At 45.9% G+C, this 26,165-nt stretch overlaps 1 protein-coding gene across 2 annotated transcripts in view; it reads left to right on the top strand.

Annotated features, from left to right (window-relative positions):
* The window catches only part of CFAP126 (cilia and flagella associated protein 126), a 216,713-nt gene that overhangs the window by 125,336 nt on the left and 65,212 nt on the right, over positions 1-26,165 (top strand). Inside the window, exon 3 of one of the 2 annotated variants that reach the window (XM_069604687.1) lies at positions 687-767. The exons of the other annotated variant lie outside the window; for it this stretch is intronic. Coding sequence (XP_069460788.1) covers positions 687-767 — 81 coding nt within the window. The remainder of the gene's footprint in view (positions 1-686; positions 768-26,165) is intronic. 2 annotated transcript variants of the gene reach the window in all.

The following is a 26,165-nucleotide window of genomic DNA, read 5'->3' as shown; positions in this document are numbered from 1 at the left end:
TTCATCACCGTGACATCAAGTTTTCGCAGCCGCTAGATGGGCTTTGGAGTCTAACTTGTTGCTTTTAATTTCTGTCTTCCGCACAATGCCTTCAACTTTCTTCCCATTCTTTTTTGTTCCTCCAAATCTTTAACTATTTATTGGCGGATTTCCTTCCTATTTGGATTTCCTTTTCACAGACTCGGATAGTTATTCAATAGCCCTTATAATTTTCCCAGGGAGATTGTATAAGGCACACTCGGGCCAAAGAAATCCTGTTGCTTGGGACATGGAAGAGGACTGCAGACAATCACCCAAACTATTAAAGGGACATCAAAACCTTTGTTGTTTCAGAAATAATACTTTCAGGGTGTTGGAGCTAGTATGCCATTGTTTTTCCTTCTCAAGCAGCAAGAGCCAACTTTGGTACTAAGGTTGCGTTAAAGAATCCAGATCACATCCTTAAGTCTACTCTGAAGGCCCACGCTGGGCATCTTCCATGATCTCTTTCCCTCTTGAACAAGTTTCCCATGGCTTAGATAGCCGGCAAGTCTGGATGCCATGGATTCGGGCATTGGCTCTTTACATTTGTAAAGTGCACGGGGGATTTAGGCAGATTATAGCCTGTCAATCTGTATGTTTGCTTGGGTTTTATCTTTCTTATGTTCACCTTCATCTTCTAATACCGCAATTCTCTCCTCTTCTAGCGACCCTGTCCACTGGATGGTTACACTATATTCATCGCTAATGACAAGGGCCATTTGCTCTCTGAAGCTTCCAAGTCAAAGGTGAGTTTTTGCCTCACATTCTAATAGACAACACTTTAATTCTAATTTCAGTGGCTGGTATTTCACATGTGTCAGGGGTGCATTCCCTATTGTGCAAGACCTCCTGCTGACTGCTTACATTCCAAAATAACTATTGAATTTAATTCTAATCAGAAGGGCAGGAAGTGGGCTTCCTAAGATCAGATTGGGTCAGCTCTACCTCAGGTGTTAGGTGTTTTGAACACAGATAACTGAAAATACAGACATTCAACACTGTCTCCATCACATTTAGTTTGCCAATTTGTCAGAAAATACAGATTTACCCAGTATTATGCTGGTTTTAAGGGCACTGTTCTCTAAATTGATTGTCTGTTCCAGTTTCTCAGGCTCGAGCTCTTGTGCTCGCCTCTCGCAAAATCCTTGCTGGCCAGGATAGGTTTGCCTGGCCATGTCATTGTGACCCTCCTCCACCTACCTACAGCCTGTGGCCACAGGCGGAACATGTGGTAGATACAAAATATGTCAGCACCAGCTGAAAGAAGCGCACCCAGATACTATCCCAAACCTGCCTACTATTGGCTAGCACTATACTGGGGGTGGAGGGCTGCACACAGTCTGGCATTGGTAAGGTGGCAGGCTGTGCCGAGTGGTAGGTTCGGGTTTTAAATTGTGACACACCACTGGTGGTCAAGGATTCCCCCATCCCTATGAATAGCAAAGGGCAAGAACTGCTAGGGATAGAACAGTGCTCAAGAATGTGCCAACTGGGCATAAGGCCATTTGGTATGTGATGCTAACAAGGAATAATGGAATCAAACCTTGTTATGGTTACTGTTCACACACATTTGATGCCTTGCTTTTCTTATTGGGTGTAATGGAATTAGGCCTTGCTGTGCCTAGTGAGCCAAATGGAATATGACCAAACATGCTAATTGGGGGACCTAATGGAATGAAGCCTTGATGTGCAACATGAATACAATGAAATCAGTCCCTGTTGCACTAACTGGGCATAATAGACACTAACAATGCTTTACTAACTCGCCATAATGGAATCTGGCCAATCTGAGATAACAGGGCATATTGGGAACTGGCACGCGATGTACTAATGTTACGTGATGGAAACTGGGCATGATGTGTTAACTCTGTATAACAGAAACTGCCAATGATGTGCTACATCGTCTTAAAAGAAATTGACAATGATGTACTGTACACCCTGCATGTAAAGGAAACTGGTAGCAATGTGTTGCAAATCACTTACAGATGCCACGGACCTAGTGTGTTTTAAAATACACAATATTGCATTAGATGTCCCATGCTTCATTGGGGTAGAACCTCTTGGCCCTGTAAAATAATATTTAAAATGTATACAATCATGTTTATGCTACTGGGATAATGTGCTTTAAATTGCACCATTTTCCACTTATTTTTTTCCAGAATACCAAGAGGGAGCACCCGCACACACTGACGTAAATTGCTCTTCAATTCCTATATAATTGTCTGTGCTCTGCTACACGGCCAAAGTGCTTAGAAACCTATTTTTCAAAAATATGATATTTGTCAAACAATTTTAGATTTTGCTAAGTGGATAGGTATGGTAGAATGTGCGTATATTGTATTTTATTTAGAGGTGCACACGGTTTTACCTCTGGGCATCCTTGTTTGACGTTGGTTTCAAAATGCACGATATTTTACCTCGTACCCCACAAATATACATACCCCTTCCCACAAAATGTGTTCCACTAGCTCACACATCCGGGGAAGAGATACTTTTTTGGTGATGTGACAAAGGCCCCTGCCTATTCCTGGGGGTCCTAGGTGTGCTGACCAAGTGCTCCCCAAGATCGAGCGTGAGGATCCCCCTAGTCACCTTCACTGAACCCCATCCCAATGAAGGGGTCAGCCACAGGTGACTTGGAACATCACCGTCCTCTCTGAGAAGGGCAGCTGTTCCAGAGGTGAACTTGAAGGAAAGCAGGATCAGGGAATTTAGGGTTCCCACACAGAATTCCCAAGTCCAAATTATTGGAGATTTGGTAGGGTCACGGAGGCATAAACAAATATTTTGTATGACTCACCACGAGAATAGACGAGTTCTCGGTGTATTAAAAAATCTCCTGTGGTGATCATTTTCTGAATGCAACAGACTCAATATATTTGTGCAAATTGCTCTGAGGCCTCTTGCGAGTCCAACGTATCTCCGATTTTCCTGTGAGGACAGTTCAGGTAACTTCAACAGCCTATGGAAGCAGACAGAACATTTCTATGACTCTCCTGGAGATTACAGTCAAGACGTATGGCACTCACAAGTTCTCCGAAGTAACCACTTGGATACAGGAAATCCGCCCAACCCAGACGTTTGTGAACTTCCTTCAAGATGTACAGAAATAGGCAAATAAACACAGACCTACCCTCCCAACAGTCGATCAACGCAGAGAGTGATTTCAAGATGAATAGGCCTTATGAAGGCGTAGTCCGATCCCTAAGCCCAGAAGCACTTGTCAGTGTGGTACAACTAATCACAGACCCTCTCCAAATTTACCACACCAGTACAGACCCTCAAGGAAAGTAGTGCCCAAGGGGGTAGGGCTAAGGCCTATGAGACACAGGATTCAGGCTGTCAAGGTGGGCGTTAGAAGAATGAGCTGGTGAGTGGAGATAGGAAATAAGTGCCTGTTTGGAGCTTGTTAAATGATAGAGATGGAGACAACTCAAGGCCACAGAAAAGAAAAGGGCTGGAGCAAGAGCCAAAGGGCCCAGGAGAGGGGCTGAAGCAGTAGCTCACAAACTCGGAAGAGGGTCAAAAGCAACAGCACAGAGAGGGGTGGCAAGGAGCCCCAAAGCTCAAGGGAGGAGCCAGAGCCCAAGAGCTTGCAGAAGGGGCTGGAACTAGAGCCCGAGAGAGCTAATGGAGAAAGTAGCAAGGAGTGTCTGAGAGATAGGCTAAAGAGGGCAACACTAGTAATGAGGAGGGGGTGGTGCAGTGTAGTAGGTGCTCTCAGATGAGCAATGAAGAGGCGCAGTGGGGTGATGATCTTGCGGGTGATATGATTGTATAATAGAACGTGGTGCTTATAGAAGTGGAGAAGATGCGTGGAAGGGTGACGATCTTGAGTGATAGTAGTACAGGTGAGGGTGGTGGTCAGAGGAGCAAAGGTGTCCAGATGGGTGAAGACCTTGAGAGTGATAACAGTGCAGTGTAGGGTGGTCGCCAGAGAAGGGAAGCAGGCGAGGATAGATACTGCAGTGCCCAAGGGGATGAAGATAGTGACAGCAATAACAATGAGAGGGGGGGGAGCAGAGACAGTAGTGCTCAAAGGGGTAAAGAATGTGGGGAAGAGAAGAAAGACTGGGAATATACAGACCAGAGCTGGTTACAGAATGAGAGAGCCCAGTATGGGAAAGAAAGCATGTTTGATGAGGGATTGATAGAAAGGTGTACCAGTGAAAAGTGGGAAAGGGAGTTTGAGAGAGAAGGGCCAAGCGTAGCGAGCTGGAGGAGGAACAACCAGCAAGAAAAAAATTGATAGAACCCAGTAAGAAGGAAGAGGAAGACTGGGAAGCAAATTATCGGAAGGAGAATGAGTAGAGTACGGGAGAGCCCCAGGCACTGGGAGGACACTGCAGAGTAGTTGGTCACACACTGCCCCTGCCCACCTTCCCCGGTCCCCATCCATGACTTTGGGAGTTGCTACTACCTTGGCCCATGACGCTCTCTTTCTTCAACCAGGACCCCGATATTGCTATTGTGTTGACTACCTGGAACAGACACAGGGGGACATGAAGAAGAACAGACCACAGAATAAGAAGGAAACATCTCTGATGAGTAGATCGAAATATTGGGAGATGTTCCAATGAAACCAGTGCCTGCAGATAGATTGGACCTAGACCTAGGATAAGGCAAGCCCCAAGCACTGGGGAACACAGAGACTTTGTTCTTGTTAAGACATCTTATGCTGATAGAGGCTTTTTTGGGAAAGACTTGGTTTGTGGTACCGGAAAGAGACCCCGATCCCAACCTAGCTGAATCAAAGCCAGTTTGAACTTTTATCTTTCCCTTACTCACAGCCACTGGAATAATCTTGACTCTTTGGTTGCACTTTATTTATCAATTAATCATTTATAATGTACTTAATACAGACGACCAGTCTCTAAGTGCAGGACCGGGATTCGAGCATGTGGTGCTCTGCATAGTCTTGTTTCCAAGAGAAACACGTTGCCCTTGAGCTAACCTCCCTCCTTTATGCCTTTCCGTTTTTTATTTTCTCCACTCACGGTAAGAGTTCCCTAGTAAATCACTTTCATCTTAAATGTCTGAGTGTGTCTATTCCTTTGTATCCTATCACATGCGTGGCAGTGCTAAAATGTTTCAGAGACTGGTATGGTTGTCATCATTTAAAAAATGGAGGTTTGTAAGAGGGCCCATCATTGCAATTTTCAAAATCAAACAAACTACTATTTATTCTATATCTAAGCACAACCATTGGAACTCGTAATCAGAGAAGAGCTTATTGCTTCAAAATGTCCCATCGAAAAAAACAGTTAAATGATTTCACATGTGCCAATTCAAATAGTCTCACATTAAAAAAGTACACTTTTCTAAGAACGATAGGAATTGCACCCCATTGAGTGAAACGGAAATTGGTATTGCAAAAGGTTTTTGTGATGCAAAAGTAGGTTTTTTTTGTGGAAGTGAAGGAAGTGAGGGTAGACGGGTGTCTGTTCGTCTTTACTTTGCTTTTTAGTTTGCGGCTGTTGAAAGTGCTTGATACGAAGAAAGCAATGGCATGTGGCCTTTAGAGAGTTTGTCAATTTACTCATGTGGTTTAAAGTGTTGATATAGGATTAAGTTAGGCACCGGCTCTGATGCTGCTACAAACACCCTTAGCCATGTTGCAGTACAGTCGCACAAAGAAGTTGTATCTTGACATTTCCAATAAAGAGGCATGTGGGCCTAGGTTCATCAGGCAAAACACCTTCAGAAGCCTTTGGGGGTCTGATAATAGCAGATTGGGTGAACAGGAGAGTAGAACAGGGGTTTCGTCTATGAGACTGGATTGCTGTGGACACATGAGCTTTGTCTCTACTGTGAACCACTGGTTACAGTTTACTATACGATACACTTGCAGAAAGAGGGCTACACTTGCTCCCGGTTCATCCTTCTCCACACGATACCAGCGCACCCCGACACCAAAATAACCACACGGGAGACCAGAAGTAGAAAGGTATAGCTTGTAATGAATGCAGGAACCAAACGCCTGGGTGGACTGCTCTCTCCACCGCAGACCTGTTCATCCTTATATACTGTTACACCCAGATTTCGGCATCCCACTCTCTGGCATCATTGGCGGTTACAGCCGCGGATGCGATTTCATACCACCAACACGGAGCCTCCAGCTCAGAGGAGCGGTCTAGTGGTTCGTGAGAAGGACGAGAGCGAGACTCCTCCTTCCACTCCGGAAGTACGATATGAACGAGAGTTGCCAGGAGTACTACGCGTTGCTACGATTCATCACAGCTCCGCTCCGTGAGTTACTGAAACTGCGATACACGCCTCTCATTGAGTTAGATTTAGGGAAGCCTTTCTTTACTTTACTCTGCTTACCTTTCCTACAGGACTTTCCTCCATATACCCCTATTCAGTCCGACCCAGCCGCTCCACCCGGCTGAGTCTTACGGACGAAATACTCAGTGGTCTTCTTACCCTTTGGTCGATCCCGTCTCGACACTACCCTCGAACTCCCAAGACTCAACACGCGATCTCTGCATCCTTGCCTACCCAACAGGTAGGGATCTAAACATTCAGGCTTTGCCCCCCTTCACTTCTCTTCTCACAAAACCTTATGCAAACACTTCCCTTCTGTTTTTCTTTAACCAATAGTAGATCGGACCGCATCACCAGCCAACAGAGACTCTCCATAACATTCCTTGGGATTCTCCCACAGGTACATCTCACTCATTCAACCTTGAGTAACCATAAGGCGAAGGGTGTTACAGATACTTAATTCTACCTATCCTATTCCCACAGAAGAGCTCACCTAAGCCAATTCATCGCGACTCCATCTGGTTAAACTTCCTACTCCAGCCGTGAGGGAGCTACGCGAACCACCTACAGGACTACACCCACACCGGGTTTTTGTCCACACTAGAATTTTGCATTTTTGGTACATGCATTGCCCTATTGCTCTATAGGCCAGTCCGAGCCTGGCGGCTCATCCATAATGGCGAGGGGGCGCCCATCCAGTGGCCCCCTCACCCATTATGGAGGAGCTAAAGAGCCAGCCCAGTGAAACAGTGAGCACTCACTGCTTTTTCTATCTGAGGGAGTGCTCCTGGGCTGGCTGAACTGTCAAAGGGAAACACTATTTCCCGTTGACAGTTCAGTTCAGTATTGCACAGCTCATTGGAACTGCTGGCTGGGGCACTGCATGTCTGTAGATGCGAGGGGGAGCTCCTGGCTTACAGTCACGTACACCATGTACTTCTCAGGAACAAGCTCACGTTGACCCCCACTGCCTGAGGCATGTCCGTCACGCATTCCACAGCACTGTGACCTTGTTCACGCCAGCCCAACCTCTTCTTGCTCAGGGCCTCAAGGAAATGGGAGAAACTCAATGATAGAGCTGGTAAGACCACTCAACATGTTTTTAAGGGGTTGTGGCTTGAGCAGGCAAACCTTTGCACCCCAGTACTTGTAGCCTATCTGCTTTTGTTATGACAATAAATGCAGCACTTTCGGGACAGTTTGAAGTGATTTCGAGTTTGTGCTGTCGTAGAGGTATGTGTGTGTTTTGTTTGGTGGTTGAGGGTGAGTTTGTAGGAAAAAGGCAAGTTTTAGTAGCGTTATTGGTGGGAGTGGTATGTTAGTTTGGCTGGGTTGATATCCTTATATGGTGACTAGCAAGTGCCAGGCTATTATGCAAGTCCATGCAAAATGGACGAGCATACTCGTCCTTGGCACTTAAGCGGTTAATATGCTTTATTTTGTTGGTGTAGCCCAGTTTCGAGATACAGGAGCATGTTAATCCACCAAATTTCAACTTTGAGTATTTCTCAGGTTCAAGTTGAATTGCATTACTGGACCTCAGTGTTCAGTTTGTTTTTTTGTAAATGGAGATTTTTTCGTGTATGAATTCCTCTCCTTGACTGTGGATTGCTCCATGGGTTATGCAGAGCGTTTTGACTGCTAACCAGTGTAGGGTTCTTAGTGCTTGTGTGATGTGTTCTCTCTTAGTGAGTCTGAGGAGTAGTATTGCTGCTGCATTCTGTATTCGCCTTAGTTTTTTGGTGTGGTAATCCAGAATCCCAAGAAAGATGCTGTTGGCATAGGCATAGTCTATTCTTGACATGACGAGGGAGATTATGGCAAGTGTTTTGTATGGGAAGGTGAGGAAAAGTTGCGTCCGTTTGATTGTGCATAAGTGGAAGAAGCACTTTTTAACTTCTGCATTGACTTGATTTTCAAGTGTTAAGTTGTCCATTAATATTCAGAGGTTTCTAACTACTTTGGAAAGTTCCAGTCAATTTTCCATTTCGGTAGGCCATTGAATGTGATGTTGGTTCAACAGGTTGTTGAGTGTGATCGTGATTTCTGTTTTGTCCAGGTAAAGTTTAAGGCTGTTGGTGGCTCATCCATGTGTTTATTTCTCTGAGGCAGTTGAACAGGGTTTGGTCTGTTTCTCTAGTAGTTTGGATTGTATAGATAATTTGTGTGCCATCTGCATATTTGTAGCAGGTGAGTCCATGTTTTTTGATGAGATTGATGAGTGGTCATGTAGATGTTGAAGAGTAGCGGCGAGAGTGAGGAACCTTGTGGAACCCTGCAAGTTGTAGTGCATGGTGCTGAGTTGAAGGGGGTTAGCCAGGTTGTTTCCATTCTATCTGTTAGGACCATGGTAGAACCATGTTGCTGATTCCTATTTGTCTGATTCTTTTGATGAGGGTTTTGTGGTGGACTGTGTTGAAGGCTGCTGATGGGCCTAATAATATTAGCGTTGAAGTGATGTTGGAGTCAGCGTTAATTTTTAGGTCATCCCAGATGGATAGTAGAGCTGTTTCTGTTCCTGTCATAAGTCTGAAACTGCTGTGTGCCTGGTCTGGTATCCCTGGTATTGCTTTCTACATGTTCCAGGATTTGTTCAAATACATAGCTTTGAAGGAGATTATCCGGGTATGGGATGTTTAATATCAGTCTGTAGTTAGTTAGACCTTCTGTGTTCCCTAAGGGAGCTTTGAGGGGTGGTTTAGTATATGCCATTCTGAAATTTCGTCTTACATCTCATGTTACTAGTGAATGGTTGGTTAAAGAGGTTCTGGAAATATACTGCAGGCATTTTTTGGGTGAGAATAGTATTGTACTTGTATGGTGGGAAAGGGTCTGCTGGTGAACCTGCTCTGTTGCTTTGATTCACTAGGCTGGCACATTATTCTGTTGAGATTGGTGAGAAGTCGTTTAGTCTTGTGGTTGGTTCCACAGTTGGCTGGTTAGAGGTGTTGTTGGTGTTCCTGGGCATACTCTTGATAACTTGCTGCATGCTTGTGATTTTGATTTTGAAATGGTTTGCAAAGTGGTTGTGTTGATGCAGGATGTTGGGTTTCTTATCTGGTTAATGATGATGAACATCTCTTTCAGAGTGTTGCTTGTGTTTGTAATGCATTCAGTGAAGTATATGTGTTTTGCTTTGAGTATTTCGGCTTTGTATAGTCGTATCTTTCTTTGGTATGTCATTTGTTTCTGCTGGTTGGAGTTTTCCCACCATTCTTGTTCAGTTTTCCTATTTGTTTTCTTCAGGGATCTGAGGTGAGGTGTGAATCATCTTTCCAGTGTTTTCTGTAGCAAAGGGGCAAATGTTTTTTTCCCCAGTGCAATATCATCTAATTATTTAATCTTCTATAATGCACTTAATACCAGAGACCGGTCTTAAAGCGTGGGACCCAGATTCAAACCTCTGTTGCTCTACGTTGTCTGGTTCCATGTGTTAATATCCCTGCAAAAATATCGCCATACAAATATTTCGCCATATTTTGTGCAGCGATATTAACCCATGGAACCTGCAGGGGACACCCCTGCAAACCCCATATTTTTTTAAAGGAAGCGGGGGACGCCCCTGCAACACCTGGTCCCATTTACCCCATAAATTATCCCAACTAATAATATCGATTATGGCCTTACCCAACGAACATATATGTCATCCGCCGTCACGGCCATTGCCGTTGGCGGTTTTATCCACGTTGGAGCTGGAGACACAGAGGGTAGGGTGTTATAGTCCTTTCTCTGTGTTCTTGCTACCAGCCCCAGTTACGTGACGCAGTGCCGCTGGAAGTATTTAAACTCCTCGCCTCCTGGCAGACGCTGCGTTGCAACCCACTTTGGACACTTCCTGTTTCCGGGTTTCCTCGCTCCGATCCTCTGCCGTTCTCCTGTTTCGGATCTGCCAGAGGGTTTTCCTGTTTTCTCCTGTGTTCCTGTTTCTTTCCTCGGAACGCTACTATTTACTTCCGCTGCTCCGGGCGGTACTCCGGTGTGCTTATCTACTATTTACTTCCGCTGCTCTGGGCGGTACTCCGGTGTGCTTATTTCCATTTCTCTCTCTCTTCTGATTTCGGGAATCCTTCCCGTACTCTCTTCCTGTTGGGCTCCTCTGAGCTGGCTTGCTGCATACCTATTTTTCCTCTTTCTGGAACCAGTGCCATTTCTACTAGCTGCCACAAGGAGCCTCCGTCTCCCCGGACTCTACTACTTCATGGTTTAGACGGTTGGACTTCTTCTACTCTGCTATCCGCCTCGCTCCATTGCCCTCATCAGTGACTATTCTGTCATCCGGACTGTAGAGTCTACACTGCTCCGCAGGGTTTTTTCCCTTTCGGGTTTTTCCCTGATTCCGGCTTGGTTCCGGAAAGGGAGTCACGGGATAGCTGTTTATCCAACGGTCACTGTGGCTTCCCTCCGTGACAAGCACATTCATCATAAGAAGGGAAGAGACTACCTTGCACGTCGACGTCTACAAGAGACCGCCGACTCAGACAGCTCAGGTGAGGAGAGTGGGCTTGCGGGGGAGAAAGAGTTTGAATTGCACCTCTCGTCACAGATTGCAACGCCAAAAGCTTCAAAGATGTCTGCTGAGGATCAGGTTCAAGAACTGTGGAAGGCTTTTCAAGCAATGTCTCAGGAGCTACAAGGAGTAAAGACCGAGAATTCTCTGCTTAAACAGATGGTATCAGCAGAGAACCTGCCCCCCCGGAATTACCACCCATGGCGCTGTCCTCTGGGAAATTTGATGGATCTCCCAAAAAGGTGAAGGAGTTTCTGGAAGCATGCATGGTCTATTTCACCTTTAGGCCTCGTACCTTCGCTACAGATCAAGCCCGGGTGGATTTCCTAATTTCAAATATGACAGGTAACGCACTGTCCTGGGCTACACCATTGTTGACTAGTGGAAACGCCATTTTGCAGGATTTTCCAGGGTTTCAAAATTTACTGAAATAGACTTTTGAACGACCAGAGCTGTCCTTTACCGCCTGCAAAGATTTACTGGATGTCAAACAAGGTTCTCTAGATGTATTGTCTTACATCTCCTCTTTCAAAACCTTGGCAGCTGGAGCGGGGTGGCCTAAGACAGCACAATATGCCATATTCAGGAGAGGATTGAAGGAAGAAATCAAAGATGAACTGGCAAGGTCTCCTCGTTCACCCACTTTTTCAGACCTGCTAGCGGCTGCTCTTCACATAGAGTATCGCTTACAGGAAAGAAGGGCAGAGCGTTGCAAACAAAGAAGCCCTGGTTATCCTTCAGAACCCTCTGCACACTCACTCCCTGGGCGCTCTACTGCTGCTTCTTCCGAAGAACCAATGCAGATCGGCGCCACCAGAGCACCGTTGTCAGCTGCTGAAAGACGTCGCAGAAGAGAAAAAGGATTATGTGCCTACTGTGGTTCAGACCAACATGTTCTCAAAGACTGCACAGAATTACCAAACAAGAGATCGGGAAACGAATACCCTCGATAGGAATAAACGACCGGGGGTCTCCCAACATTTCTCACCGTCCCTATGTCTCTCTTTCAGTTGCATCTTCCAAGTCTAAAGAGGACTCCAGACTCATGGTGATTCCTGTACATCTTGACCTAGAGAACAGACAAGTTAAGACTCTAGCCCTACTGGATTGTGGAGCGGCGGGTAACTTTGTTGATACCCTGTGGGCAGACAAGGTGGGTCTCCGCCGGATACCACGGAAGGAAGGTCAGAAGGTTGAAGGAGTGGATGGGACACCATTGTCTTATGGTCCTATTACCCATACCACGTAAGAACTTTCTTTGACGATAGACCAACACAAGGAAGTCTTCTGTTTTGACATCATCAGGGCCGCCCATTTTCCCATCGTATTGGGCATCACATGGCTTCGTAGACATAATCCATTGATAAACTGGTCTGAGAATCAGCTAAGCTTCAATTCCCCATATTGCGCTACCAACTGTTTTCGGTTAGAGTGTAGGGGAGATCTACAGCCGGTCAAGATTTTTTCCAACAATCACGTGGGAGTCCATACATTGCCCAGTTTTTGCTCAGGATTTTCAGAAGTGTTTCAAGAGTGCCTTCATGCCAAATTGCCGCCTCATCGGCCAGAGGACTGTACCATCGACTTGGAACCCAATGCCCTGGTTCCGTTTAGTCGGATGTTCTCTCTCACGCAGACAGAGAAACAGGTTCTTCGGAAATACTTAGATACCAATTTGGAGAATGGCCTGATACAACCTTCAAAATCCCCTGCAGGAGCCACTTTATTTTTCATTAAGAAGAGAGACTCCACCGATCTTAGACCCTGTATAGACTACCGGGGTTTAAATAAGGTTACCATTCGTGATAGGTATCCGATGCCCCTTATCACTGACATCATTGAGGCTGTACAAGGGGCTAGAGTATTTACCAAGCTTGATCTTCGAAACGCATATCATCTGTTACGGATTGCCCAAGGAGATGAATGGAAGACAGCATTCCATACCCCTCTGGGCTTGTTTGAATATAAGGTAATGCCGTTTGGATTGGTGAATGCACCAGCGGTATTCCAGAGATTTATAGACCGGATGTTTTCCGACATGCTTTCGATATCAGTCATCATTTATCTGGATGATATCTTGATTTTTTTCATCTAACTTGAAGGATCACATCCAACAAGTCAAGCAAGTTCTGAATCGTCTACAAAAGAACAATCTACTGGTCAAGGCAGAAAAATGCAAATTTGCTGTTCCTTCAGTGCAATATTTGGGATATGTACTGTCTGAGGAAGGAATCGCCATGGACCCAGACAAGGTACACGCCATTCTCGACTGGTCAGCCCCTACTTCTGTTCGGGAGGTGCAGCGGGTCTTGGGTCTCTCGAATTATTATAGGAGATTTATTCCGAATTTTTCAGAAGTGGTGTATCCCATTACCCGATTGCTCAAGAAGGAGGCCTACCCGTTTTCCTGGTCCACTGAGGCGGAGGAGAGCTTCTGTCATCTGAAAAGCCTTTTCTGCTCAGCCCCGATTCTACAACATCCGGATCAGACTCTACCATTTATTCTTGAGACGGACGCTTCTGCCATTGCTGTTGGGGCTGTGTTGCTTCAGACCTTTCAGGAGGTAGAACACCCGGTCGCATACCTATCAAAGTCTCTCTCCCCCAGCCAACTCAATTATTCTGTTCTTGAAAAGGAGTTACTGGCGATGAAATTGGCTTGTGAAGAATGGCGGCACCTCCTCATGGGTGCCCGCCATCAGTTCCTCATCCGCACAGATCACAAGAATCTGAAGGCCTTACAAGAGATGGAATGTTCAAACTCCAGACAGGTAAGATGGGCTTATCTGTTTTCACAGTACGACTTCCAGATCACATACATTCCGGGGTCGCTCAATCGACTAGCTGACGCTTTGTCTCGTACGGACTCCCATACTGAAACAGTGTCGGTCAAGACCGAGCCCATGTTCCACCGAAACCAGATCCTAGCAGTGGTGGGTTCTTTTCTTCAAGAGGTGAAGGCTGCTGTCACACAAGAATTGCCTCAAATCTCCTTCTTTTCCGATTCCCCCTTTCAAGTAAAGGATGGATGGGTGTTTTATAAGAAGAAGTGGTATATCCCAGAGGACCGCTACGCAGGAAGATCCTGAGATGGTGTCATGACTCACGCATGGTGGGACACAGAAGTGTAGACGGCACCTTAGAACTCATCTCAAGGTCTCTTCTCTGGCCCAACATAAGAAAGGAGGTGTTTGAATATGTGAAATCGTGTCCAATTTGTGCCAAGGCCAAGTATGCCTCAGGCAAACCTCTAGGACTCCTCACTCAGGTAGCCGACTCGCCCACGGGGACTCATCTCCACAGACTTTATAGTGGATCTACCGGAGTCCAAATCATGTACTTGTATCATGGTGAACGTGGATGCTTTTTCCAAATTGGCTCATTTCTCGCCCCTTCCGAGATTATCTATCGCAACCAACATGGCAGAGACCTTTGCCCGAGACATTTTCAAATTACATGGTCTCCCTGACAAGATCATTTCTGATCGGCGAAGTCAGTACATTTCAAAATTCTGGACAGCCTTGTGTAACCAATTAGGAGTAGAAAGAGCCCTTTCTTCCGGTTTCCATCCGCAATCAAATGGCCAAACCAAGTGTCTCAACGCCACTCTAGAACAATATCTGAGATGTTTCATTTCTCAACACCAAGACAATTGGGTCTCTTTACTTCCCACGGCAGAGTTCTCCTACAATAATTCCAAACACTCCGCCAGAGGCCTTTCTCCGTTTTTTTGTACTTACGAAGTTCACCCAAGATTTCTAATACCAGAGGTACCCCGTTTTTCCAACTCACCAGCCGCTGAAGAGGTTTTGAGAAATATCCAAGAGGCACAGACCAACGCATTGCAAGGAGTGGAAGATAGCAGAAGATGGAATAAGGTTGGAGCTGACAAGCACCGTAGAGAATGCCCTTCATGGAAGCCAGGAGACAAGGTGTGGTTGTCTACAAAGTACCTTCCCCGATGGACAAGACCTTCCAAACTGTCCCCACCCTTCTTGGGGCCTTTTTCCATTCTCTCCAAGATCAATCCTGTGACCAGTGCTTAAAGTGGGCCGGGGCCTGCCAGGGGTGGGCCCCGGCAGTCTCCAAAAAGTGGGACTGAGTCGGGGCCCTGCCGGGGCCCCTTCCCACCGCAACATTGGCGGGATGCATTATCCCGTCGCGGCCGCAGCCGCGACGGGATGATGCGCCTGCAATGAAGTCAGGAAAGCTGACAGAAGTGGCAACCAGCCACAGCGACGCTGTGACTGGCTGCCACTTCCGTCAGTCATAGTAACTGCATCTGGTGACCCCTCACGCGAGAGGTCACCAGAGGCAGTTACTGTCCCTTTGTTTCCCCAGGTCGCCGAGGCGTCTTTAACCCTCGGCGAACCTGGGGATTCCTCGACATATTTCGAGGTTTATAAAAGATGGCTTTGAAAGTACACATTTCAAGCCATCTTTTATAAAGCTTTGCCGACGGACAATTTTGTCCGTAGTCAAAGCTTTATAAAAGATGGCTTGAATTATGTACTTTCAAAGCCATCTTTTATAAACCTGAAACGTTTAAAAAAAGATGGCCTGAAAACTAGGCAAACCGTAGGGTATGCACACAAATATATATAAATGTTATATATTTGTGTGCGTACCTTACTATGGTTTGTGTACTTTGCAAGCCATCTTTTCTAAACGTAGAAATATGTTACATATTTCTACGTTTAGAAAAGATGGCTTGCATAGTACACAAACCATAGAAAGGTACGCACACAAATATATAACCATTATATATATTTGTGTGTATGCCCTACGATTTGCGTACTTTTTAGGCCACGCCCCTCCCACAAGCCACGCCCCCAAATGAGGGCCCCCCTCGATTTCTTACCCCACTTAAAGCCCTGCCTGTGACCCATTGTCTTCAACTCACCCCTTCTCTTAAACGCATTCACCCTGTTTTTCATTCCTCTCTCCTCAAAACTTACTATCCAGATCCCTATCACAGGTCTCTCTCCTGACAAATTCCTGTGCCTACATCCACCCAGGATGAGTATGAGGTTTCTGCGGTTAGAGATTCTAGGTTTTACCGTGGTAGGTTGGAATACTTTTTGTCATGGAAGGGTTACCCGGAGTCGAAGGACTCCTGGGAACCAGCTTCCCAGGTACATGCCTCCCGGTTGCTTGCCAGATTCCACCGCTTGCACCCGGGGAAGCCGGGGTGCTTGCGGTCTAAGGAGGGGCATATTGTCATCCGCCATCACGGCCATTGCCGTTGGCGGTTGTATCCGCGTTGGAGCTGGAGACACAGAGGTTAGGGTGTTATAGTCCTTTCTCTGTGTTCTTGCTACCAGCCTCAGTTACGTGACGCAGTGCCGCTGGAAGTATTTAAACTCCACGCCTCCTGGCAGACGCTGCGTTGCAACCCACTTTGGACACTTCCTGTTTAGGGGTTTCCTCGCTCCGATCCTCTGCCATTCTCCTGTTTCGGATCTGCCAGAGGGTTTTCCTGTTTTCTCCTGTGTTCCTGTTTCTTTCCTCAGAACGCTACTATTTACTTCCGCTGCTCCGGGCGGTACTCCGGTGTGCTTATCTACTATTTACTTCCGCTGCTCTGGGCGGTACTCCAGTGTGCTTATTTCCGTTTCTCTCTTCTGATTTCGGGAATCCTTCCCGTACTCTCTTCCTGTTGGGCTCCTCTGAGCTGGCTTGCTGCATACCTATTTTTCCTCTTTCTGGAACCAGTGCCATTTCTTCTAACTGCCACAAGGAGCCTCTGTCTCCCCGGACTCTACTACTTCATGGTTTAGACAGTTAGACTTCTTCTACTCTGCTATCCGCCTCGCTCCATTGCTCTCATCAGCGACCATTCTGTCATCCGGATTGTAGAGTCTACACTGCTCCGCAGGGTTTTGTCCCTTTTGGGTTTTTCCCTGATTCCGGCTTGGTTCCGGAAAGGGAGTCACGGGACAGCTGTTTATCCAGCGGTCACTGTGGCTTCCCTCCGTGACAAGCACATTCATCATAAGAAGGGAAGAGACTACCTTGCACGACGACGTCTACAAGAGACCGCCAACTCAGACAGCTCAGGTGAGGAGAGTTGGCTTGTGGGGGAGAAAGAGTTTGAATTGCACCACTCGTCACAATATATATGGCAATATTATTGGTGGGGATAATATTACCTGATACCCGTTGTCTTGCTTTCAAGACAAACGCGTGGCCCCTGGCCTATCCTCCCAGCCCATCTAATGTTTCCATAATCCATTTTTGGATTGTTTCAGTTCTTTCATCTATTTGGCTTAATTCTAATATGGTCACCAGTGATTTCATGGATTCTAGTCTGGCGTTGAGGTCCATTGTATTTATGGATTTCCAATTTCTTTTCAGAATTTGAGGAGTTTTTAGGAGTTTGACTTGGATTCGCGTTGGCGGGTGGTTCATGAAGGTTATTATAAGGTGGTCAATACAAAGAATTTGCATTGTGGGTGCTGATGTAACCAGGTTTTATTGGCCAAAAAATTGCATCTAAGGTGTGCCCATTCAAATAGCTTGCTCCCTTCACCAATAGCTGTAGATGCATCGTTGATTTGTTAGTGTTTTAGATGGGGTAGTGTTTTCTTCATCAAACCAGATACTGAGATCTCCTAGTATGATCAGGTGGTCATTTTGTATGGCAATGTTGGTAGTGGCATCCACAAATGTGTCCATGAAAGGAGGGTTGTATGTCGGCGATCTGTAGACCAGTAGGAATTAAAGATTGGTTTGGTGGTCCAAGGCTAAGTGAAGGAGGAGTGATTCACAGTCTGGGGTGTTTAGTGATGGTGCTGTTGTCATCTTTAGGTGGGCTTTGTGTATGTAATGGTGAGTCCTCTTCCTCTTTTTCCTTCTCTATTTGTTTGTTTCAGTTTGCAATTATTGGATAGCAATTTGTGTGTGACTACCTTGAATTCCTGTGTTAACCAGGTTTCTGTGAGGAATAGAATGTCTATTTCTCCATCATCGAGGAGTTTATATATCTCTCTGGTGCGTTTTGACGTTGATCTGGCGTTCACTACATTGCAGTGAAACATTTTGTTTTCTGGGGTTGGCTTTTCCTTTTAAGATGCTGTTGGTAATGTGAGGAACCTGAGGGTAGTCTCACTCCTAAGCCCCCTGGGTCCTCTTATCAGGTGGCCAGGGAAAGGCCATCACTCTTGGATCCTGTAAGGAAGAAATGGTATCAAACAGTGAAGACAGACACAACAGATCACAGTTCAAGGGTGTTTATTGAACTTCAATGGGTCGATTGAACACCTAGCTAACCCTAAATGTAAGGATGGGACCAAGCTACGACCATCAAATAATAATAACGCAGTCCTAGTGGAGTCTGTCAAAATAAAAGGGCCCATACCAATAAACCCATTGCCAATCCTTACTTCTAAATACAAATGGTGTGGGAAAAGGATGTAGGCAAAAGAAAAGTGTTCAAGAAACGATATGTAAGGATAGTTGAGCAGTTGGCTCCACTTCCCCATGTTTTCAGCACGGGACAAGGTGGCATACTCTAGCTTCGCACACACTCTGACTTCTCTGCCACAAGGATGCAGTTCAAAACAGGTATTTGGGACTTCTGCGCCAAAGTCTCTTTCCCAATGAAAGTCTCTTATTGCATTGTGCCTGGCATAGCAAACAAGTTCCAAAATTCCTTTCTTATCAGGATTTTCACATTCATAAGTTTTCCAGTTTACTGTTCAACATGGGTCTCCCTCAGTCGGGCTTGGACCGCCTTAAACCCAAATTCACAATTGGTCTCCCTAGATCGGGCTTAGACCTTATAAACTCACTTTCTCTGCTTTCTTTTGTTATCAAAATTCAAAGACTTTCGTCTGTGCGATGGATTTTTCCTAAACCATCGCATGACCACTTCGATTCACTTCATCCATAATTTTCACTTTATTGCTTTTGTTTCTGCCACTTCTTGGCTGGCTACATCACACAGAGATCTTTGATTGAGCACACCTGTGGTGCCGGACGACTCCGATTCATATTAAAGTTCAAACATTCATCAGCAATTGAGCTTTACTCGCGTCTTTCATCACACGCGTCAATATTCTTTGCTCTTGCGCTCTTCATACAATGTTGCTGCTTGCAACTTTGACTTCAACACAGACCCGTCTTGCATCGGTCTCCCCAATTTACCGGCTGTGTTGATTTCTCTGGCGCTGCTTTGTTCCTAGAGCCAAGGACGGTACCACGGCAGCTGCTGCTCCTCCCCGACTCAACTAGTCATGCGAGAGGGCCCTGGGTATCTCTGACACACAATGCAGGATTCTTCAGTCTGATTTCCCGGCCTTACGCCTTTTAATCTGAAGGTTTCTGGAAAGTAACGGTTTCTCGCCAGAAAGGTCAAGGGTATCACCCTCCTTACTCTCCGTTCTCGGTTTGCCGCCTTTCTCCCCTCGTTCAGCTGTTGTCTGGTAAACGCTGTTCCTTTGTGTGCTTTGCCTCACTCAGAGTGTGCTCTCGTGCTCTGCCTGTTATCCGTGTGGGGAAGCTTAATGAAAGTCAGGTGTGAATTAACAGTAATTGCCTTACTTTTCCTGACCATAGTAATGGGACATTTTGGGCACAACAAGTCTGTTTTATCCCAGAATGGGCTGTCTGTGTGAAAGTGTTCATGTAGGGAAGGGGTGGAGTTACAGTTCCAAGAAGTAAAGGCCATAATATTATCCTGTCTTTTGCCAGAATACACAGAAAACAAAGCCTTCATTTCACCCGACCTCAATAACAATCAGAAACAAGATTTATGAGCTTATAAGGCAATTCACTGATGTGTTTTGAGAGGAGCCTGGGAGAGTAAAATGGATTTATCATCATATCTGCACCTCCGTAGGTACAGTGGTACACCTGAAACCGTATTGGTTACATGAGGCTAGAAAAGAGACCATCGTTCAGGAAGTTAAAAGCATGCTAGAAGCTAACATCATCAAACCCTCTAAAAGCCCTTGGCCCTCCCCCTTCGTGTTGGTGGCAAATCCCAATGGAAGCTGGAGATTCTGTATAGATTTTCATAAAGTGAATGCCATCTCTGCCTTTGACGCTTACCGAGTGCCCCATATTGATAATCTGATAGATCGGCTGGGAAATGCTGTCTACCTTTCAACCTCACATGTTTGGGTTACATGCTGCTCCTGCAACATTGCAGAGACTTATGCATAAAATCTTACAACAGTACTCAGAATGTTGCATGGATGACATCGTAATACACAGAAGGACATGGGGAAATCATTTGTACCACCTGTACACAATCATGAGTATTAAGAAAAGCAGGGCTAACTGCTAATCCCAAAAAGTGTTAATGATTTTTTTTGGGCAGTGGCATCGTCCAACCACAACAACAGAAAGTAAGAGCTGTCATCGATACACCCCTTCCAAAAACTAATCGGATATTACCGCAGATTTATTCCACATTTTTCTAGCAAAACATCCAGACTGAGGGACAAATTGAAAAATGCCAAGCCCAAAAGATCATATGGGAAGAAGAGCATGAAATCTGTTATACGACCTTGAAACAAGCCCTATGCCAAAGTCCCATCTTGAGAGTGGCAGATTTCTCTAAAGAATGTATCCTCCACACTGATGCTTCCTTAACGTGTCTAGGAGCCATTCTGTCGCAATGCTTTTGAACACCCAATTCTATACATCAGCAGAAAGCTCTTTCCCAGAGAGAAAAAACATTCAGTCATTCATTTAGAGGCATTGGCAATTAAGTGGGGTGGGCAGGGATTCATCTAAAGTATTATCTCCTGGGTCATAGGTTCTGCCTAATAACAGACCACTCTCCTCTAGTTTGGATCAGTCAGAGAAAAGAGTCCAACCCTCGGGTAATGCGGTGGTTCCTGGACCTTGAGCCATATTGCTTCACAGTTGAACACTGCAAAAGCCGAGAGCAAGGCAACGTAGACTTCCTCCCCCGGTTTCCCTGTGAAGCACCCTGATCCGCCCTGCATTGGGGAAGGGTATGTGAGAAACCTGAGGGTATTCTCACTCCTAAGCCCCCTGGATCCTCTTCTCAGGTGGCCAGGGAAAGGCCATCACTCTTGGATCCAGACCTTGCGAGTGGAGAAACGAGGATCACCTGGGTGGAGGGTCGTTGGGGATTGAGTGGGGGTATCCAAAGGAGAGATGTGGTATCCCCCTTTTCCTGTTGATGACCAACCTAACCCTCCCTGGCCTTTATGCGTTACTATAAAGCTGTTCCCCCTCATTTCCCCACATGTGACACTTGACATTACTGAGATGAGGATGAGGCGACTAAGAGTAATGAACACTACACCATTTCACCACTCCGGTACTGGGACGAGGAAGATGCCTGCAAAGTGCTGTGAGGGTAAGGCATGTCCCTTTTAATTATGGTCAGGCAAGTCTAATTAGGCATCCACACCTGCAGCCTGTCCAGAGAATGCAGGTAGAGACCAGTGGAGCAGAGGAGAGAGCAACGGAGAGGCCTGCGTGGGAGAGAACAGCATGGGATCTTGTTTAAGAGGAGGCAGTCCTGGTGGGACCGGAGAAGGAGCCAGGATGCTGGACTTGATGAATTGACTGAAACCTTGAAGTTAAGCATATCAATTACTGAATGGAACAAAACTTTATGGGCCAAGCAAATAAAGAGACCAGCCAAGGTGCCCATGTGAAAACAAATTACGGATAAGGGCGCACGTGTGACAGAGAATCATAAGAAGGTGGGTTGAACAAAAACACTCTCAAAGTGAACCTTTATGAGTGAATGCAGTGCGGCAAGGCTAAATACTGGCAAGAGTTGTGTAACACGTAATGGCAGACCCAAGAGACTGAAAAGGAAAAGCCAGAGGAGTGTAAATCTGCACATAAAAGCCAAGAGGCCGATGAAGAGGAACTGAGAGAAGGTGACTTGGTACACAGAGACAAATACTGAAGAACCTGTATAGGCTCGAGAACCCAGGGATCCTAGTTGTACGACCTGTGATGGGTACACCATTCGGTCTGACAACTGCGCCTAGACCAGTGAGCCCTGAATGCTGAAAACCACGTACATTGTAAAAGAAACGTATAAAGAGCACTGTAAGTGAACTGATGAGGCAGACCCGAAAGAGGGTCAGGTCGACCTTGAATTGCGTTAAACTTGTTGAAAAGACTGAAACAAGTATAAATGGCAAAGTTAAAGTCTTGGAGAAGGGAATGCTGAGACTTGACGAACTGCACGTGTTGTCTTGAGTACAGATCCTCAAGATCTTTTGTTTTTTAACTGTTGCTTGGAACTTGGGGAAGGGAACCCATAGGATTGTTTGGAACTGTATCACATTGAACTTGAGAAAGGTAATCTTGAGAGATTTGTGGAACTTTGTTACACTTGGGGAAGGGGAGCTGAAAGAGAGTTGCAAGCTGGAAGAAGCTCAGAACTTTGAGTTAAATACTATTACTTGTATTATTGACACCCCTACACACTGTTTAGCTTTAGTTGTGAGGGCAAGCATAGGTTTTGGACACAGACAGACTTTTAAGTTGAACTCTTTGACTCAGACTTTCCTTAGTTTTGTTCAGGTAGGGAAATACAACCTTAGCATACGGCAAGTTAGGCCTTCTACCACCCTGACATTTTATTTAATAAAGTATTTCACTCTGAACTCTAAGTCTGTTTTCTGTGTCCTGCTTCATGATTCACAGTAATTTGATTTGGTATTAGTTTCTCTTTACTTTTGACTCTGCATTGGGGTTTGCTTTGCAGGGGGCATGGCAGATTTTTTTGCTGCAGTTACTTAATTGAGTATATCTAGAAGATTGCTTTTTGGGTTGATGTGGTCTTTGGAGTTGTCTGTCTGACTGCGTTGGTGAGCCTTTATGTCTCATCAGTTATTTGTGATGAACGGTGTGTTGCATTCACTTGGTTCCAATTGTGCTTCATCTGTTCATCTCAGGACTGTCCCTTGTATTTTCATCATCCCTTCTTATGTGTGTAGGGTGTATGGGGATGGCTGGTTGTGGGAGTGGATACTAGGTTTATTTGTAGCGCAACCAATACATTGATAGTCTTGTTCTGGCAAAGGTGCAGTTAAATGTATTGTTTCTTAGTAATAGTTGTTTCCTTGGTGTAGTTCCTGAAATGCTAACAAAGGACATCTCCTGAATTGCCAAAATATGACATCAAATAAGCCTTGGTTTTCATAGGGGTAGTGCTCTGTGCAGGTGCTTATGTATTATAGCTGGTTTGGCTTCACTTTTCATCTATGTCTATTGTAAGGGTGTCAAAGAAGGAAGCTGACACAAAGGTGGTATGGCTTTGGTTATAGACTTTGTGTGAAAAAGGTCCTTACTCTCCCTAAATTCTAAGAGAGGTTGCCCTGCATTAAAGCAATACTAAAAGGGTCTATCAGAATGTCCGTCAACGTAAATTCCACCGTCCTGTGTCAAAACCTACTTCTATCCCTCACACTATATAACTAAAAGCCACACTAACAAAACGTTCCTTCTTTAAGGAGAATGGCTCCCTTCTCCTTCTTCTTGGGTAATGTTCTAAAGATTGTTCTCTCAAATGAAAGTTACCAGGGGCAAAGACTCCCGTTCCCTAGCTTGTGGGTTTCACCCAGTCCTTGCACAATGTTACCTCTAGGAGAATGGCTCCCTTCTCCTGGTGTGGCTCCCTATACTCTTCAATATAACCAGGAGAAATGACTCCCTTCCCCTGGCTTCTTTATGTCTACTCTCAGTTCAGGACCAAGAGAATGCCTCCCTTCCCCTGGCGTCTTTATCAGAACTCTTGATGTTGTACCGGGAGAATGACTCCCTTCTTCTGGTATTTCTTTCTCAATGCTTTCAACTTCACTCACACTTTGACACTTTGACTTGTTCTCAACAAAGTAACAAATCTTGTCAGCATCCCAAACACTTATCTGATGGTCAGTGGTTCTCTCTTTCCCACTGAGATGAGGAAGATCTCTGATGCCTTCTGTCTCTAGTTTTGGGTCCCAGACCCTTCTCTGATGCTTCCTGTCTCAATGTTTGGGTACCAGACCCTTCTCTGGTGGTCAGTGGTTTTCCTTCTCCCACAATAACGAGGAAGATTTCCTCTGATGCTTTCAGTTTCTAGTTTTGGTTCCCAGACCCCGCTCTGGTGTTCAGCAGTCTTAGGAGCACCACTGGGATGAAGAAGCATTCCCCAGATGTGTCCCCCATCAGCGGTTCCCTTTGTGTCCCCACCGGTCCACCCGTGCCCCCCTTTTACCGTCACTTGGGGGCTAGCACTGCTCTGGTTCTTCCAGGAATGCGTTTTACACTCTGCTGCTTCCAGGCGCCTTCTCCTTCAGCTGCCAGGCTCCACAGAGTTCTTGCGGATCTCCCACCTTTGCGGTCTCTGTGGGACCTGTCAGTCCACCTGGCCAAGGTTACACCACCGCTCTTCTTTCCTGGTCGGCAGAGGGGTCTGCTCCTGTAGGGTCCCTGGTTGACTCTTGCAGCGTTTCTCCAGCTCCTCAAAGAAAACTTTAAGTATGTCTTCAGTTTTATTTTTATAGGATTTGTCCCACCTCCGCATATCATCAACACCTGCAGTGCCTGATCGCGGGCACTCTTCGTGATTCCACTGAAACACCTTGTGGCAGTACTTGAAGGTGAAATCTTCATACTTCTGATGTTTTTCCTTGTCCTAGTCCCTCCTACTTGACTGGTTTCATCACTATGACAATAGTACATATCTTTGCTCTCTAAGGCAGGATTAGAGGTGGAGTGTAGAACTAGGGAATGTGTGTGAGTGATGGGATGTCCAGGGCTGCACCCCAGGTAGTCGTCCTTGTCCCCAGAGGGGGAGCCCCTCCCCATGAGGTCCCCCTGCATTAAACCACCCCTAGGGGGACTATTGGGTAGCAGCCTCACCTCCCTAGCCTCATGGGAAAGGGCTCCCTCATGGGGAGAAGTGATGACACCTTGTGAATCGTCACACTATACAGCATAAATAACTCCTGAATGGCTGTCCAGGAGGGCTTTCATGAAACGGGTTTGTGTTTAGCTTTATTTTGTGTCCATTGGATGTTCAGAAAGTTGACATTCCTCTTCTTGCTCTCTCTCATATGAACATGTGCTTGGACATACTAGTGATAGAGGCTTTCAGTAGGTTGGGGTCCTGCGAGAAACCTGAGGGTATCCTCACACCTACTCCCCTTGTTTCCTCTCCTAAGGTGGCCAGGGAAAGGCCATCGCTTTTGGATCCTGATCCTTGGGGTGAAGAAGCCAGGGAGAATCACCTGGGTGGAGGGTCCTTGGGATTGGGAGTGGGGTACTCACAGGCGAGACATGGTATCCCCCTTTTCCTATTGAAGACCAACCTAACCCTCTGCCAGCCTTTATGGGCTATTGTCAAGCAGCACCCCTCATTTTCCCACACTTTTTCCTATGACGGTACTGGGACGAGGAAGAGGTGACTAAGAGGGATGAACACTAGTGGGTTATTTCACCACTCTGGTACTGGGACGAGGATGATGCATGTAAAGTATTGTAGAGATCAGGCATTTAGACAAAATGACCCACACCTGGGGTCATTTAGTGATTGTCATGAGTATAAGAAGGCGAGCAGTTTGGAGATGAGAGAGTCCAGAGAAACCTGAGAGAGAGAGAGAGAGAGAGAGAGAGAAAAAAAAAACAGATGGGACACAAGAGGACCAGAAGCGAAGCAACCGCTTTGGAAGGCCGGGCCACTCACCTGCCCAGAGACCACTGCTCCGGCCGCAGAGTGGAAGCCCGCAAGTGCACGCAGAGCTGTGTAATGGGTGGGAGCGGCGGCTGAATCTCCCCAGTGAATGCACAGCCAACGGAGCATTAAGCAGAGGCCGTGGAACATTGCAAAGACTGGTGAGCCTGTCTGACACCAGTGGGAAAAGGGTGGTCTAGAAGGGACAGAGGGCAATCATGAGGCTCTGATACATGCAACCTTGTGATTACTGAATGAATGGAAAATACTATTGAATGCGGAACTGACTGAAAACTTGAAGCTAGGTTTAATTAAGCATATTGTATACCAAACTGAATGAAAATCTGAAAACAAGCTAAATGTATGCATATTGATTACCAAACTGAATGAAAAGGTGAAACCAAGCTAAATTAAGCATATTGAACGCTGAACTGAATAAAACTTCATGGGCAAAGCTAATAGCTGATGGAAGCCAAAAGGGAAAGCGCCCATTTGAAAGTAACCAAGGGAAAAGAGCCCAAGTGTGAAAGAGTGCAATAAGAAAGGTGGGGCAGGAACAAGACCACCACAAAGTGAACTTTGAGTGGATTCAGTGTGGCACAGCTAAACACTGGCAAGAGGTGTGTGACACATTATGGCAAAGCCAAGAGGCTAAACGGGAGAAGCCAGGAGAGTGTAAAGTTGCTCACACAAAGCTAAAAGGGC

This window comes from Ambystoma mexicanum, chromosome 1p (assembly GCF_040938575.1).
Source record: "Ambystoma mexicanum isolate Mex_15411 chromosome 1p, UKY_AmexF1_1, whole genome shotgun sequence".
In the NCBI taxonomy this organism is placed as follows: domain Eukaryota; kingdom Metazoa; phylum Chordata; class Amphibia; order Caudata; family Ambystomatidae; genus Ambystoma; species Ambystoma mexicanum.
Note: the sequence above shows the minus strand (reverse complement) of the source record. Positions and strands in the feature narration are given on the sequence as shown.